This window comes from Symphalangus syndactylus, chromosome 3, assembly GCF_028878055.3.
Source record: "Symphalangus syndactylus isolate Jambi chromosome 3, NHGRI_mSymSyn1-v2.1_pri, whole genome shotgun sequence".
Lineage (NCBI taxonomy): Eukaryota > Metazoa > Chordata > Mammalia > Primates > Hylobatidae > Symphalangus > Symphalangus syndactylus.
Genome location: NC_072425.2, coordinates 138,525,484 through 138,543,582, shown reverse-complemented (window position 1 = coordinate 138,543,582; position 18,099 = coordinate 138,525,484). Strand labels below are relative to the sequence as shown.

Here is an 18,099-nt window from a genome sequence, read left to right as displayed (position 1 = left end):
AGGTTCCTGCAGCCTGTGGCCACCATTAGTTACATGCCCTGGGGCACACATTCTTGCCCAGGGACCAATAGTGGAGGGAAGTCCAACGCTCCCACCCACTCACCACCATCCTTTCCCCCTTTACACCGGATCTATTTTATTTTAGAAAGGAGGTATTTAAACAGCATTGCATAAAGACAGGGTGACTGCAATCAAGCAAAGGTCACTGAGGCAATGCAGACAAAAACTAGAGAGCAGGCCACCTTCCCGGTATGACCTTGGACTAGTCACTTCACCATTCCACACTTCAGTTTCTTCACCAACAAAATGACACAATAGGGTGATATGTTTATAAGGTTCGTCCTGGATCCAAGCGTTGAACATTTAACTCTATATTTCCTGAAGAAATGGCTAAAGTGAAATTAGTGAGAAAAGGCAGAACTCAGGGTAATCTTTTATTAATAATTTCTACTTTAAAAGGAACAATTTGACTCTAGAAAACAAGTGTATTTACCACCTCCTCTGGTCCTACTTTTTCTCCCCCACCGACCTTATACTTTTGCTGATGTCAATCTTAACTGCAGGACTGGGAGTCTCATGAGGCAATAACACGGTCAAATTAATTTTGCCAGTGCTGATCCTAACCTACAAACTCCATCTGCAATTCCTCGCAGTAAGTCTGACCATAAAAGTGAAATTCACGTTACTTATCATCTAACAAACCTATTGCCTGGGTAAAAATAAATCACTTACAGAATAATAATGCCCACCAAATTTCCTGCAGTCATTTCAAATCTCCAAGTGCCATGAGGGGTATTCCTCTCCAAAATAAAGTTATCCTGAAAGGGGTGGGAGAGTCAGCATCTTGAAGGGTGGGTAAGAAGGAATGGAAAGCATCTCACACCCTCGTCAAAAATAAAAAATTAAAAATTCAGCCCTTACACACGCACACACACATACACACACCTCTTGTCTGACTGTACAGAGACAGCCGACAAGCTTTCAGGTTTGCCCACCTTTATTGTGCTGATAATGCTAAGTGTGGAAACCCCCACCTCGTGCTGTTCTGCGTAAGTGTACCGCAACTGCAGGGTGCTCGCCTCCACTGCCAACTGATGATACACTAAAGAAAGCCCGTTTTTTATCCAGATGTAAAATGAAGCTGCACCCCTCCTATACCTGCCGGAAACTACATCTCTGTGCACACACCCTGGGGTAATACGCACTGCACCCGGCGAGTTACCTGGAATACGTTTACTAAATCGACAGGAAGAAGGAAAGATCAATGCGATTCAAGTGCTGACGGTTGTACTCGTGAAGGAAAAAAACAAATGCAAGCCGGGAAGTCCCCAGTGGTGCCTGCACCTAGGAGGCGACTGCAACGGATGGATGCGGGGGTGAGGAAGTGCAGGGAGAGGAAAAAACTGGAGGGAGGCGGGTTGCAAAACTGCTCACCTGTCCGTACACCTTGATGGGCTCGGGCTGCAGGGCAGCGCTCCGTTTCCTCCGGAGCGGCTTCTCGTCCGCGCGGCTCGCCCCCCTGGCATCCCCGCGCGCCCACAGCCGCAGCTCGCGCGAGTCTCCCTGCACCACGAGGAAGCCCCGGTCCTGGGGCAAGGGCGCGCTGCCGCCGTGCAGCCTCTGCGTCCAGACTTCGCAGAGAGCTCCGGGCGGCAGCAGCGCGACCAGGGTGAATAGGAACGGGAGTCGCGACTCCCTCCTGCTGCTCCGTGTCGCCATGTTCGGGCGAACGCTACTGCAGGTGGCGCCGCCGCCAGGAGAGAATGTGCAGCGCGAGGCCAGAAGAGCCGCTGGGCCGGGGCCGCGCGCGCCGCTCCCGGGGCTCCAGGCCGCCCGCGCCGCTCCGGGCCGCCCAGCTGCGCCCGCCGCGGCTGCCGCCAGGTCCCGCTCGGTTCGGCGCGGCGCCGTCACGTGTGAGGCTCGCAGCGCGTCCCCTTCGCGCACTTTCTGCGCTCGGCGGCCTCGGCGGCGACTCCGGCCCCTCCCTGGCTCGGGGATGGGGAAGTTAAGGCAGCGAGCGCCGGCGAGTGTGCGTCCCCTTCCCTGGCGGGCACACCTCCTTGTTCTGCCTGCAGGAATGAAGAGTTGCGTGGGGCTCGCTCGTTTTCTCTGGAGTTAGTTGCCGCCTATACAGGGTCGGGTCGAGGTCGTCCTAAACCGTGGCCACTTTCCTGAGTGCACAGCCCCCAGTCCCGCCACAAGACCACCTCCCACCCCCGGCCCCGGCCTCATCCCCACCTCCGGGGAAGAGCCCAGAGCCACAGAATTAGCTCCTAGAACGCAACCAACAAGAGTCCAGATGAACCCGCTCTTTTGGGAAACAGTTTTTCATCTACTCTGGGCACCAAAATGTATTTGCAGGGGCCACAGCAAAAACTACCCTTGATCAAGCTACGTGCCCCCGCCTGAAGCACAGCAAATAAACATCCTGCACAGAGGCAGTAAAAACAAAGGTACATCTGACAAAGAATGCACCACACCTGGACAATTATTACACAGCTATACAGGGTGTGCTTGCACGCACGCATGAATACCTGTGCGTGGCACAGGGTCCCAGCGGCAGCTTGCTTATGATCTCTCCAAGGTGACCAAGCACTGAGCCACCCTGCCTCAGCAGTAAAATAAACACATTTACCAGTCCCTTCAACCCACAGCTCGGAGCTAAGCAAACACCCACAGAGGAGGGAGGACACACTTTAACCCTAATTCAGCTTGACGAGCCAAACTCTCTGAACCACAGGAGATAAAACTTCTGCCATGGAACTGCTAAGATACGCCCAAGGAAAATATTTTTTTTTGCAGATTAGTGAGAGCAGCCGAGGTCTATGTACTACTGCAACCTTTCCTATTTCATTTTATGTTTCATTGCCCTGTGAACTCAGATCCTGGTTTTTGATAAGAATAAAGACACAGCAAGCAGGGCTGAAAGGGAGACTACCTCTATAGTTGCATACAAGCTGCTGTTCAGGGGAAGGAAGGGATGGTCAGTTCAATTTTCTAAAAATGTTCCTCATCTCCAACAAGCAACCGTAGCCCGATTCCTACCCCGGCCCACTCTAGTGCTTTTCAGTTAGCTTAGCAAAGCCCCCTCCTCTACCCAGGACTACCAATGACAACCTGCCAGAAGCAGGCCAGCTTGCCTCATCTCCCCGAAGCCAGCATTCAACCACCCTACCCTACCCCATGCCAGACTTGCTGGGGACCACTGCCTCAGGTTCTGCTCTCGCACACCTCCTCCCACACCCGATTTTCTCCCCAAGTCAGATGATGTCTTTCTGTCCATCTCAACATAATTACAGAACCACCCAGTTCTCCCCACCAAGCAAATCATGCATTCTCTATGTTAACTACCCTGCTTTGTTCATTATACATTGTATACAGGTATCAAAAGATCACACTGTTCCCAGTGTGATGTTATTGGGGTGCCTTCATCCTGCACCCCAACTTTGATGTTATTTCAGAGGGATGGAGGAAGTGGTAGCTTGTTTACAACCCAGAGCTGGTTTTGAAGCTGAGAGGAACGCCTTGCTCATATTGTGCAATTCAGCTCTAACTCATATATATAACATATATATTCATTATATACACATATATGTCAATTAAAAATAATAATGCAAACAATCATGCATCCTCCAAGAAAGCCACTGAACCACTGTCACCTCCCACCCCTCATCTAGATCACCTCTGTCTGGTCAGCATCACCTTACCAGGAATGGACAACCCCATGGTCTCTCGGGACCAGCAGCAAAGATACCCCTACTCCCATTTAGCCCTCAAAGGAAAATGAAGGGAATATGGCTAAAGTGAGAACATCCTGTAGACGATTCAATTATTGGGGTTTTTCCAACGTATATTTAATGAGAACCTTCTCTACAAGAGCAAATGTCAGAGTCCCAGCAGAAAACAGAGACAGGAGTCTCCTAAGTGTGGATTTGAAGATGGGGATCTGTTTGCCCACACAAACTGCTGGCTTAAGGTTCAGATGGCGCCTTGCACAGAAGGACTAGTAGGGCAGGGCCAGCTACTTGCTCATTTTGATGTTGATTTGCAACTTGAATGCTGGAGAATTGGTAAGAATATTCAAACATGGTTAATTTACTCCTTGCAAGCCCTCCTATCTAATCATTATCTAAATTCCAAACCATTCTCAGGTGTATAATCAGCAACCCCCCAAGACTGTGCCTGCTGCACAACTACAGAACACAGTGGAAGACATGCTGAATTTTGAGTCAGCAGGTTGACTTTCTAGCTATGGGGACTTGGCCAAACCTCCTTAGAGTTTCAGTTTTCTCATCTGTAAAACAGGGATCTTAATCCCTACCAATCTCACAGGACTACTGAGAGTATCAGATGAGGTAAGTATATGAAATAGCTGTGCAAATTTGTGTGAAGGCCTCCAGAGAGAAATAGTGCATGCAGGTGGCATTAGAGACATAGATTTTAGTCCTGGCTTTGCAACCAAATTATTATGTGATTTTTGTCTTATCATCTTGCCTTTCTGGACATTGATTTCTTCATAAGTTAAATGAAAAGACATCGTTCAGCCCTGACCACTCCCAAACCTTCAGGACCCCCACTGGGTCGTGAGATAGGAGCAGCCACAGGCAAGGTCACCCAGGACAGGAGTTAGAGCTGAATTGTGCAATATGAGTGAGGTGTTCCTCTCAGCTTCAAAACCAGCTCTGGGTTGTAAACAAGCTACCACTTCCTCTGTCCCTCTGAAGTAACATCAAAGTTGGGGTGCAGGATGGAAGACAGTACCATATCCCCCTCTGTCCCAGCTTGCATGGCCTTGCCCGGATGCTGCCCAGCATCATGACGAAAATCAACATGCATGGAAATGTAATGATAGACTCACAGCTGTGTATAAAACAGTCTTAAGCCTGTTGTCAGACTTTAAACTGCCCTCCTCTGTCCTTCTGCCCATCCTAGAACACTGGAGACGGAGGTAGAGGACAAACACACAGAGGTCACAGTGTTCCACATTTTTATCCAGGTGGAGTCATGTTTAAAATAGCAGCAAGGACAGCCACGACGAGGAAAAAACTCCCCAAAGCCTAATTTGACTTCTTTCTGTTCTTTCTCTTCCTGTGGCCTTCTCACATGCTCACCTCCTGGCTGGCCAACTTCTATTCATCCTTCAGGTTTCAGAGCAGCCTCCTTAGGCACCTAGGCTAGGTTACAGCCCTCACTCTAAGGCTCTAGTCCGCTGTAGCCTTTGATACTTCCTCTCTGGTCACTTGCTTAATCTCCATCTTCCTCTTAATCTACAAGCAGCAGAATGACAAAACCAGTCTATCTCATTCAAGTCTAAATGCCCAGTGCCCAGCATACTCTTGACACATGGTGGCACTCAGTGATATTTATAGGATGCATGCATTTAAATTAAGGTGAGAAGTGACGCCACCTTTGTCCTGGTGGCAATGGTTGGTTAAGGGGCCAATGTAGTTGAATCTCAGATCTTTTCTTACCACCATCTGCTTCCCACCTCGTTTTTTCCCCCAAAGCAGGCCTCTCTGAGTCACGCAACCAGACCAGAGTCATTAAAGCAGAAAAGGGACTTCCCTGCCCTTAGGATAGTAAACATTGTTCCCTCTTCCATGTTACTTTGGCCAAATAACTACCATTTACCTCATCGGCTCAGGCAAAATAGAAATACCCGCCTGCCCCCAAAGAAATAACTCCTTCTCCTGCTGTTGCCAAAATCTACTTCAGTTAGGAAAGCGTCCAAGATAATTGATGAGGTTTAAAATACAAATGCACCCAGAGCATAGAATAAGTAACTTATATTCTCACTCTTGATTAAATTAAATCCAAAGAGGAGTTTCTGGAAATAGCAGTAACTTATTTTGCATAGCAGTGATTTACATTTGCATAACATTATAACAGCATTATCTATCTCATTCCATCGCACAGCAACCCTTTGAAGTGGGCCAAAGCGAGAATTATTGTCACCCCCATTTTACAGACTTTAAGCATTGAAATTCAGAAAGGAAGACTATTTGCTTTGCCTAAAGTTAAACAGGCTTGCTAACTTACTGTTAGTAAGGGATAAATTTGAACCCAGGCTCCCTTTTTCTGCCACATCTGATACCTCCCTTAGGAAGAGAAGAGCTGGTATTTCAAGTCCTGGGTATAGTGGAACAGGCGGAACTAGGGCAGAAAGAAGGAAAGGGAGTGGCTCTAGGCCTCACCTCCTTCACAGCTCAGCCCTGCCTTAACCAGCGCTGTCTCCCTTCCTAGGTACCTAGCCTAGATGAGATGCTATATCTGCTTGACCCACACGCCCTGATTGGGACAAGTTAGCAGTAATGTTACAGTTACAAAGCTCACAAGTCCGGTTCTGTTTTCTATACTTTTCTAGGAGATGAATTTAGCGAGGGATTTGGTTTCCAAAGTGTTTCAAAACCTGTGAGAGAGCGCGAGATTTAGAAAGTCCCTCAGACAGGCGCAGTGACTTATGCCCTTAATCCCAGCACTTACGGAGGCCAAGGTGGGAGGATCGAGACCAGCCTGGGCAATGCGTCGAAACCCCACCTCTACAAAAAATACAAAAATGAGCCAGGCATGGTAGCACATGCCTGTAGTCCCAGCTACTTAGGAGGCTGAGTGGGGAGGATCGCTTGAGCCCAGGAGGTCAGGGCTGCAGTGAGATGAGATTGCACCACTGCATTCCAGCCTGGGTGACAGAGAGAGACCCTGTCTCAAAAAAAAAAAAAACCCTCAAGTTTTGGTTCCACTGTTTTACCCTTGTCTGGCTTTCATCCCTGCGTAACTCAACTTCCTGAACTTCTATAACAAGAAAGCATTTAGACCTTTCTCACAAAGTGTGTGAAGCGGGAACCTAGAAGTTTCTTATAATTATGTAGACCCAAGGACAAACCTCGTGACATAAGACAATGGGTTGCTGAGGGTCCCTAGGAAATTACCTCTTTCCCTGGGAATATAGAGGAGTAGGACTCCCCCTCCTGGGTTTGAAGTGAATGAGAAGAACTTAAACTGAAGATTATTTGAAAATCCCTGTGTAATTACATATCAAGGCTTGTATCCTCTTCCCTTGAGGCCTTTGCAGTACATTCACTGCGGATGCATGCGTTAGGCACAGACGAGCCTAGGGATGTGACCAATCAGCTTGGCCACAACACAATTGAAATGTGATGCTTTATTTCAGCAGAGGCCTCTGCACACTCTTAGGGCCAGCAAGACAGGGAAAGCAGACAATCAGACTAGCTTTTTGGCCTACCTCTCCTGGATACTTTCCTTTTTTTTTTTTTTTTCTTCTCTTAAGACAGAGTTTCTGTCACCCAGGCTGGAGTGCAATAGTGCGATCTCAGCTCACCGCAACCTCCAGCCCCTGAATTCAAACGATTCTCCTGCCTCAGCCTCCCGAGTAGCTGGGATTATACGCATGTGCCATCACACCTGGCTAATTTTTGTATTTTTAGTAGAGATGGAGTTTCACCATGTTGCCCAGGCTGGTCTCGAACTCCCGACCTCAGGTGATCTGCCCACCTCGGCCTCCCAAAGTGCTGGGATTACAGGCATGAGTCACCATGCCTGGCCTCCTCCTGGATACATTCTAACAGAAACCTAGGATCCCCCAGACCGCTTTTCCAGTCAGAACAGATCGAAATGCTCTCCCTTCTGGCCTTGTTTATTCATTAATTAAAAGGCCACTTCTTGACCTCTTCCTCGATTTCCCCCCAACCACCCCTAGAGGCCCTGAAACTTGCTTTAGGCCTCTTTTGAGACGTTGATCATGTTCTGCCTTCCATTAGAGCAACCATTTTGGTACTTATGTCCTTTTCTAAATTGTAATGATGTCTTGGAGTCTATTCCCCTGTCTTGTACTTAACAGAGACAGACTAGATCCTACAGAATTGAAATGAAAGTGAAGGGAGTGGTGAGAGGGAATTACCCCCACCCCCGCTCCTCACACCCTTCAGCAGTTGGTTCTGGAAGGAGGAAAAATTTTGAATCAATGCTCTGGGGAGACTGAATTTTCCATTCTAGCTTTCACTCCGAAGAATGGCAGAGAGACCTCTGAGGGCCTGTCAGCACCAGGGGAGCCAGCCTGAGCAAGAAGGGGGTCTTTTCCCTGCAACATATTTTTATGCATGTCCTAGTCATCATCTGCCCAATAATAGGTTCAAATGCCTATAAAGGACACAGCCACTAACTGCAAGGAACTTGAGAAAGAGAAGAAAGATAAACATGAAACTAGCAGAAATATGTAAATACAAAACGAATTCCGTCTTGGGGGGAAAAAGATGAGTACTGGCTTTGGGGAGGGTGATGGGCAAACTCTCTGGAGAATAAGACGTTTTGAGCCGTGGTTTCAGGTGTGTGTGTGGTAGTTGGGATGGGACAAGCAGAGAAGGCTAAAGTGCTCTGGTTCCAGGAGGAAGCAGGAAGTTATTTTCAGCGTCTGAGGAGAAGGAAGAAAGGTTTCAGGGTAGAGTGGCAGCAAGGTAGGGTGTGGGAACAAATAGGTGGGGTGGTGCCTGCTATGGGAGGCTGGGAAGGCCCATGGAGAGAGACGCCAAAGGAGAGCTGTGGGTACAGCAGAAGGTGGGGTGGAGCGCCTAGCTCGTCCCTTTCAGCACTGTGGCACGGGGATCTGTGGAGGCCGTGCAGCCAGGGGTTCTGAGAAGCGCTTCTTCCAGCACCTGTTTCACCAGGGCCACAACACGTGTTCCAAATGCCACTTTTGCCCATCTCCTGCTACAGCTCAGAAGAAGTGGGAGGACCTATGTATCATCCGTATAATCTCCCAGAGGGTGCGACAGATCATACCTCTCACTATGCGCCTTCTCTAAATCCGTCACCCTGGAAATTTTACATGGTGTCATCAGCTGAATTAACACCTGTTAAAATTATCATTCCCACCAGACTCAAAACTGCAAGTGCTTTAATGAGGCTCCACATAAAAGAATACATTTTCTCAGAGCCCTTAAACAAATTACATTAAATCCTCCACACCAAATAAATTATTGAAACAGCGATTAGAGTTTGGATCATACCAACAGACCTGCTCGGAGGCAAATTTTCAAACTGCCCAACCACCTAAGCAAAGAGGTGAGTGAAAAATTCGTTCCTTTTCAATGGTTATTTCAACAGAAGCTTCAGTGCTAAATTTGCAGTGAGTTTTGTGTATGAATTTTCTTTGAAATCTGACATTGTGTAAATGAAAAACCCAACACAGCACAAATTAAGACTATTCTTAATTCTAAAAGGCCGTTATTCTGTGATAATGACGCCACGGACTACTTTACAGTCTGCCAGCCATGGAGTGTGGTTCCTGCTCCCCCATCTGTCTTGGATGCCTCCCAGCAGGGGGACACCCACTGTGTCCTCATTTTTTATCCTGCCCACTGAAGTCAGATCCTGTGCACCCTTCCGCCCCTCTTCCACCTCATAATTTAATCTTGCCCAGATCATTTAATCACCTAAAATGGAACCAGAGATTGAAATGGGCTTACCCTGCATCCATGTGCAGTGTAAAGTACTAGAGGCGTGACGTCAGGAGCCCACTCACCTGGGCTTATATCCGGCTCTGCCACAGACCTGCTGGATCTGCTCAGGCACCTTCTCAGAGCCTAAGTTTCTTCATCCGTAGGTAAATATGAATTACCTACATCTGCAGGTTTAAAGGATTAATTGAGATTTTACACGTCAATGGTTTAGAAAGTGAATGCCTGGCACATAAAACTTGTTTAGCGAATGATGCCTATTGTTATTGAGCAAAGCTCGGGTTCGGTATTGTTGGTAAATCAATTTGGTCATTCAGCAATTGTTGGGTTTTTATCCAGGTTTGTACATGTCCCTTCAACCTCACTACCAGGTGATATGTTCCTATAAAAACTGAGATTAGTTTTTATAAATTAAACCAGGTTTCTCTCTCTCTCTCTCTGACACAGACACACACACACACACACACACACACACACACACACACACACACACATTTCTTAGCAAGCAGGCTAGAGGCCATCACACATCCTGTACCAGAAGGCTCAGGGCACCCTTAAAACCCTTACAGGAGAACCTAGACCCCAAACAGATGGAGCAGGGTTCTGAGGCCGGGATCCACCAAACTCCTGGACAAATCAGGGAACAGTTTCCCTTTAAGTGGAGAGACAAAAGACCAGATGAATTCAACAGCTCTGGAGGAGGAATCAGCCTGCTGGGTCTGCTGGATTCTTACATCTTGTCCAAGCAAGCCCACTCCAGTTATGTTTATTGAGCAACGCTAATTTCACCAATGAAAAATAATAACTAATATTCCTTATGCTAATTTATACACCTTCTGATTAAAATGTACATGATGTTCTCAGCGCAGCTCCCCGAAAAGCTTGAATTCCTGACCAGGATGCTTCAAGTGCCGATCACATTGAGAGCATGGATTTCTGATGAAGTCCCTTCAGATGTGAACTGTACACTCCCAGCATGGATTAAAGTTAATTTATACACATATACATGACTCTGTTTATATTGAAGTATTTAAAATCTACTACAGACAATATAGCAACTATGAATAAGGAAAAGCTTCCAGCATCAATGGAACAGGAGAGTGGTATAAAACCATGGCTTTTTCTTCAGTGGGAATATTCATGCCTTAGGTTCTTGTCTGTTTGACGTGGCATTGTGAGAATTTATTTTAGATATGCCACTGTAGACAGCCAGATATTACTGTGTTTGGCCAGCAACCCGGGGCAGTCATTTGTCCTAATCAGGAATTCATGCCTCAAGGGTGGTCAGCTAGCACTAGAAAGTCCAACGCTAGCTCCAGGCTAGCTCTAAATCTCAATCAATACAAGTGATTTTTTACTAATTAGCATAACAAATGTTGAGAATGAATTTTCATTAGTAGCTTGTTAGTTAGATTAATAAGTATTAGAAACGGGCTGTCATTAGTAAAGTCAGAAGTATTCAAGACATATGGCTCGTCAAAAATATTTTACAGACACCCTTTTCCATCCCACGTCTTCATGTCCTCTAGCCTCAGAGATGCCCATTGAGTCTTTTTTTTTTTTTTTGAGACAGAGCCTCGGCTGGGTGCAGTGACTCACGCCTATAATCCCAGCACTTTGGGAGGCCGAGACAGGCGGATTATGAGTTCAGGAGATCAAGACCATCCTGGCTAACACAGTGAAACCCCGCCTCTACTAAAACTACAAAAAATTAGCCGGGCGTGGTGGTGGGCGCCTGTAGTCCCAGCTACTCGGGAGGCTGAGGCAGGAGAATGGCGTGAACCTGGGAGGCGGAGCTTGCAGTGAGCCAAGATCACACCACTGCACTCCAGCCTGGGCGACAGAGCAAGACTCCGTCTCAAAAAATAAAAAATAAAAAAGAGAGAGCCTCACTCTGTTGCCTAGGCTGGAGTACAGTGGCACCATCTCAGCTCACTGCAACCTCCGCCTCCCAGGTTCAAGTGATTCTCCTGCCTCAGCCTCCTGAGTAGCTGGGACCACAGGTGCACACCACCACGCCCAGTTAATTTTTGTATTTTTAGTAGAGATGGGGTTTCACCATGTTGCCCAGGCTGGTCCCGAACTCCTGACCTCAAACAGTCCACCCACTTCGGCTTTCCAAAGTGCTGGGATTACAAGTGTGAGCCACTGCACCCAGCCCCAGTTGAGTCTTAATCCCTAGCTCTTCCTGTGTCCTTGGGTTTAAGGATTCTAGTTGCTTGTTACCAACCATAAGTTTAACTGAATGCCGACTCTGGAATGTTGCATCTGCATCTAGGAAAGCACATTCAAGTAAACTGCAATGAAAGCACCTAAAAGAGAGCTGAGAGACTTCCTATGCCTTGTTGCTAATAAATATTTACTTAATAAACATCTGCCTGTATAGCAGAATCTGGTGCAAGGTTTGCTGTCATTAGAATCGGCAGTGAGGTTGTGGAGGATTAACTAAACCTTACGTGCTCCAACTTGGCAGCTACTCTGTCTATCAAAAATAACTAATGATTGGGCATGAATAAACTTATCTAGGTCAGTTACAATATGTTACTAAGTGCTCCTGTTGGAAAACTAGGGTAAGAGTAGGGGTAGTGGCACACAGGTTTTTAGGATCAGTGGATTAGTTGGGATAAAACTTTAGCTTCATGCCACAGAGACCCAAAATGATGGTGGCTTACACAAGACAAAAGTGTGTTTCTCCCACACATTAGCTGGTGTCTCTGCTGTAGCTCCATGCAGCTGTCGGGAGTTCAGGCTCCTTCTGTCTCATTGCTGTGCCATCCCAGGGTGCCTCCTTTTTCTGTATGATCCACAATGGCTCACCAGAACATCCTCAAGCTGGCCAGTGGGAAGGAGAAAGGGCACAAGCCAGTGCATACACATCACTTCTGCTCACATCCCATTTGCCAGAACTTAGTCTCATGGTCACACCTACCTGCAAGGGATGCTGGGAAATAGAGGCCTTATTCTTTTTTTTTTTTTGAGACGGAGTCTCACTCTGTCACCCAGGTTGGAGTGCAGTGGTGCAATCTTGGCTCACTGCAAGCTCCGCCTCCCGGGTTCTCGCCATTCTCCTGCCTCAGCCCTCTGAGTAGCTGGGACTGCAGGCACCCACCACCACACCCGGCTAATTTTTTTTTTTTTTTGTATATTTAGTAGAGACGAGGTTTCACTGTGTTAGCCAGGATGGTCTCAATCTCCTGACCTCGTGATCCGCCCACCTCGGCCTCCCAAAGTGCTGGAATTACAGGCATGAGCCACAGCACCTGGCCAATAGAGGCCTTTTTCTAAGCATTCATGTACCCACTAACAAATCAAGGGTTATTTTCCCTTTAGAAGAAGAAGTGGAAAACAATACCAAGAACAACCAATAGTTATTTCCAAAATCAGAAAGTAATAATGGAGAGAATGGGCCTAAAAATTAGTAGGCAAGCGGCCGGGCGCGGTGGCTCACGCTTGTAATCCCAGCACTTTGGGAGGCCGAGGCGGGCGGATCACGAGGTCAGGAGATCGAGACCACGGTGAAACCCCGTCTCTACTAAAAATACAAAAAATTAGCCAGGCGTGGTGGCGGGCGCCTGTAGTCCCAGCTACTCGGAGAGGCTGAGGCAGGAGAATGGCGTGAACCCGGGAGGCGGAGCTTGCAGTGAGCCGAGATTGCGCCACTGCACTCCAGCCTGGGCGACAGAGCGAGACTCTGTCTCAAAAAAAAAAAAAAAAAAAAAAAAAATTAGTAGGCAAGCTCTGTTACTGGGGCTCGCTTCTAAAACATTGAAATACTTATATCTTCCTTGGTAAATAGTTACTTCTGCAGCCAGTAGGGGCAGAAAAGGAGTGATCCCTTTCCTCACCCATCATAAGGGCCACAGCCAACACTCTTATAACAAAAGACAAGTTAGCAAGAGAAAAGCAAAACTGTATTTAATCATAATTTTATGTGACATAAGAGCCGTCAGAAATCAAGACTCAAAGACCCAGGGAAGACTGTCTACTTTCATGGTTAGGTTTGATGAAGAATGGACAGCTATGTAGAAATGCAACTGGACAAAAGGGTGTAATCTAATGGTAATAGACTGAGAAGGGAACCCCAGCAAGTCTTGTCTATTCAGATTCTTCTTGACCTCCTTCCTCCTGAGTATGGAACGGGACCCCTCTTGAATGAAGGTCTTCAAAACAGAAGTATTAAGGGAGAGTGTGATCTTTCCAGGCTCATGGCATGCTTTGGGAGAAAGAAATTCTAGTTTCTGTGACCCACCTTGGGAAAGAGGAATTCTGGTTTCTATGAGTCAGGAGAGAAAGAGGGACAAGAGACGGGAGGGCAAGACAAAGTCAGAGAGAACTTGTTTCTGAAGCTGCTGGTGGGGCTTTCTCATCTTCTTTAGTTCAAAGTCTCAGCATGTCATCCTCTGGTCCTCTGGAGTTTTTTATTTGTTTGTTTGTTTATTTATTTATTTATTTAGAGACAGGGTCTCTCTCTGTCGCCCAGGCTGGAGTGCAGTGGCATGCTCTCGGCTCACTGTAACCTCCGCCTCCTGGGTTCAAGCAATTCTCTTGCCTCACCCTCCTGAGTAGCTGGAATTATAGGCCATGTACCATCATGCCCAGCTAATTCTTATACTTTTAGTAGAGACAGGGTTTCACCATGTTGGCCAGGCTGGTCTCAAACTCCTGACCTCAAGCGATCTACCTTTGGGAGCCTCGGCCTCCCAAAGTGCTGAGATTCCAGGCATGAGCCACCATGCCCACGCTGGGGTATCATTTCCTGAGCCCCGGCAAGCTCCTGACCACTACCAAATCCCATTGTCCCAGGCACCATGCCTCCCCACCCAGAACACCGTGAACTTCCCCCAGGATCCAGTAACTAAAAGATTAATTAATGTCTGGTTCACTAGGGGCCACCTAGACTCTCATCCAGCCCAGTGGCCTGCGTCCATTCTGATTGGCCAATGCCCTTGTCTTACTGATGTTTAAAAAATTCAAATATAACTTGTGGCAGCAATGTCTGGAAATCATATTTTATGCAAAAGTTGAAGAAAGGAGATATTTAACTTAGAATAGAGGAGATTTAGCAGAGGGCCAACTCAGCCATTATCTTCAAACATTTACATTAATAATCACCGTCTTTAAATGTTATCGTAAGTGCCTGTTATGTGCCAGGATTGGATCTGAACTCAGTGCTGTATTTGTGCTCTTTCAGATTCTCAAAGCAATCCCGTATGGTGAGAATTATTTTTATTTTACTGACAAAGCTGCTGAAGATCAGAGACATTGAGTTACTCATAGAAGATATACAGTCAGAGCCAAGATTCAAACCCGTTGGGTGTCTGGCTCCAAAGTGGAAATTTTCTCCATGGTGCCAAAAGACTCGTAAACAGAATGTACAAAGGACTCTTACAAATCAATAATAAAAGGACCATCAATTTTTTTAAACAAGCAAAAGACTTAGATAAACACCACATCAAAGAGAATGTATGCATGGCCAGTGAGAACATAAAAAAGATGCTCAGCATTGTTGGTCGTCAGGGAAGTGCAGATTGAAAATGCAATGGGATAGCACTACACACCCTCCAGAATGGTTAAAATTTAAAAATTTTAACAGTACCAAATGTTAGAGAGGCTGTGAAGCAGCAGGATGTTTTATGCATGGCCAGCAAAAGTATAAAATGGTAGAGCCATTTGGAAAACTGGCATTTTCTCATAAATATTCACCTATTATGTGATCTAAAAATTCCAAAAGAAATGAAATTGTATGTCTACAAAAAAAGGTTGGATAAGAATATTCACTGTAGCTTTATTTCTTTTGTTGTTGTTGTTGTTGAAACAGAGTCTCGCTCTGTTGCCCAGGCTGGAGTGCAGTGGCACCGTCTCAGCTCACTGCAACCTCCACCTCCCGGGTTCAAGCAATTCTTGTGCCTCAGCCTCCCGGGTAGCTGGGACTACAGGCACGTGCCACCACACCTGGCTAATTTTTGTATTTTTAGTAGAGATGGGGTTTTGCCATATTGGCCAGGCTGGTCTCGAACTCCTGACCTTGTGATCCGCCTGCCTCGGCCTCCCAAAGTGCTGGGATTACAGGCGTGAGCCACTGCACCCGGCCGTGGCTTTATTTCTAGAAGCCAGACTTTGGAAACAATGCCAATGTCTATCAATAGACTAAAGAGATAAATTGAGATTTTTCATACTGTGAGATATTGCCCAACAATAAAAAGGAGCAAACTATTAATGCATACAACAACATAGATGAATCTCAACAATATTATGTTAAATGAGAAGCACCAGACACAAAAGAGTACGCACAATGAATGACTCCATTTATGTGAAGTCTAGCAACAGGAAAAACTCATCTATGGAAATAGAGATCAGAATAGTCATTGCCTGTGAGAATGTAGAGGGAGGGTGGGCCACAGGAAAGGAGCATGGGAAAATTTTTTGGGTGATGGCAATTTTCACATTTTGATTAAACAATTAAGTTTAATCAAATTATACACTTAAGGCCTGTGCACTTTACCATATGTAATTATGCTTTGAATAAAAATAAATTAAAATAAAGGGATGAAATGAGTTGCTTCTTCCAGTATTATGCTTTGGCACTGGAAGTATTTAAGCTAGACTAATGCTTATCAGAGATATTGTGGACGGTTCAAATTGGGAGTTCTGATTAAGTAATAAAAAAAAAGCCCTCAGATTTTAAGACTTCGGTGTGATACTTGATATGTAATGCTGAACTAATCATGTATTTCGGAAAAGGCAAAACCTGCATTCATCTTCTATTTTGGAGAACTCCATGTAGATATGGAAACTTATGTTACCGAAAACTTTCTGGAATCTGTTTATTTTTCTTTTCTGAAATTCTTCCCCTATTTACCATTACCTCTAACTACTTGCCTCCTGAAACGCAAACCTTTAGCCACTCTATGTTCCTATATCTTAGAACATGTGGTGTTTGCATATTTCCTTTGTTAAACATCCTCCCTACTTCCACTCCCCATCAACTTCTGCCTTTCCTTGAAACTACACGGAAGTCAACTGCACCAGTAAGACTCCCCTATAAGCCCTGTGGCCCACAGTTTTAGTCTATTTTTGAGTCTAGATTACCTATAGTATAGCAATTATCCCAGGCTAAATGATGCCAAGGTCCCTTCCAGCTCAAAGAGTCTGGCTCCTTGAACAGGGGAATCTGGGCTTGAAGAATGAAGAGAAACAACCAAGTCATCAACAGTAGCATCTTCATCAGGTTCTACATGAGGTAGACTGAATGACAGAATATGACCTGAGTCATTTCTGTGAAAACTATACTACTTAGAATTAAGTCAGAAGTTTCAATCCCAGCTGATTAATAAGAGAACCAGTTGAGATTGCCAAACTTGTTCACACTTGGAGACTTGCCATTTTGGAGCTAGATGAGAAAGAATTCAACTCAGTGGTTGCATAAGAATGGGTCTGTGCAGATGACATGGAACATGGTGGGTTGAAAGAAAATGGGTGAATAAAACCCCAGGCTAAGTGCTAAAGCTAGTATTTACTGATCACTCTCTATGGAGTCAGATCCTATGCTAAACACTTTGTCCATTCATCTTATTTAATCCTCATTGTGACTCTCTGTACAGAGGCTAAGTAGTGTGCCCAAGATTTCACAGCTAGGAAGTACTAGAACTGGGTCTCATTTCCAGGTCTATTTGACTCCAAAGTCCATATTCTTGCTCACTAGGCTCTAGTAAGTCCCAGAAAGGAATTGCCAAAATCATTTAGCCCTGTTTCTTGGTTCCAGGTACCTCAGCCACCCCAAACTGGCTAACTCCTTTCCCATTATTTTTAGTATTACTGGGAAGAGAGGTCTGCAGCATTCCTCAGTAACCTGTCTCACTGCCTCTAATATCTGCAGCAAGAACATTCTTCTTTGTATTTCATCTGAGTCCTCCCTACTTTTGTTTTATCATTCATGGGTGAGATAAGGCTCCATTTATACTTATAATTTCAGTGAAAGCAGGAGGCTGCAGAAACCACTGCAGTAAGAACTTAAAATATTCTAGTGCATCTTCTGTTTGTCTGAGAGTTGTCAGGTTCCTCTAGCAGTGCAGCCTGGAGCCATATGAGGGGAGATTAATGAGGGGACATGGGGGGTCAAGAAGCAAATATTCATTAAAGAGATCAGGAAATGGGTTTGTCCTCATTAAGGCATAATCGCAGCAGACCATAGAGCATAGTGGAATATGAAGCTGTGGTTTAGCCAAGGAAAATGCAAGGAACAAATCTGATAGACATGGGAAACAGGAGCAGGAAACCATAGCACTGTTATGCTGAAGTTGTGTAACAGTCTTCTCCCCGTGGTCATTTTGCCTAAATCAACTAAAACCATGTCTAATATATTTAGCACCTATGAGGAACTCATTTCTCCTCCCTCTCCTCTTCTTCTTGTGTACATGTGACTGGCTTACTGGACAACCTTTATTTCAAAAGAGGAGTTGTGAGAACCCAGAATATGGCTCTTGCTCAAGAGCCTCTCCTCAATCCTGAGTTGTAGCCCAAGACATCATAGATCACTGAGCTGGGGTGTGGGAGGTCTTCAAGCTCTTGTCCTAAAGCTGGTAGAGGGCAGAGCTCAGATATGAACACAGGCAGTTGAGCTCCAGAG

General features: G+C 45.9%; 1 protein-coding gene and 1 long non-coding RNA gene across 3 annotated transcripts in view; one reads left to right on the top strand and one right to left on the bottom strand.

Moving 5' to 3' along the window:
- Positions 1-18,099, bottom strand: part of SORL1 (sortilin related receptor 1) — a 289,661-nt gene that overhangs the window by 181,353 nt on the left and 90,209 nt on the right. The window contains exon 1 of one of the 2 annotated variants that reach the window (XM_055273512.2): positions 1,435-1,880. The exons of the other annotated variant lie outside the window; for it this stretch is intronic. Coding sequence (XP_055129487.1) covers positions 1,435-1,719 — 285 coding nt within the window. The 5' untranslated portion in view covers positions 1,720-1,880. Of the gene's footprint in view, positions 1-1,434; positions 1,881-18,099 lie in introns of those variants that run through there. 2 annotated transcript variants of the gene reach the window in all.
- LOC129479791 (uncharacterized) lies at positions 1,084-16,152 on the top strand. Its single transcript, XR_008656785.1, has 3 exons — positions 1,084-1,376; positions 4,152-4,355; positions 14,665-16,152. It is a non-coding gene; the product is annotated as an uncharacterized lncRNA (long non-coding RNA).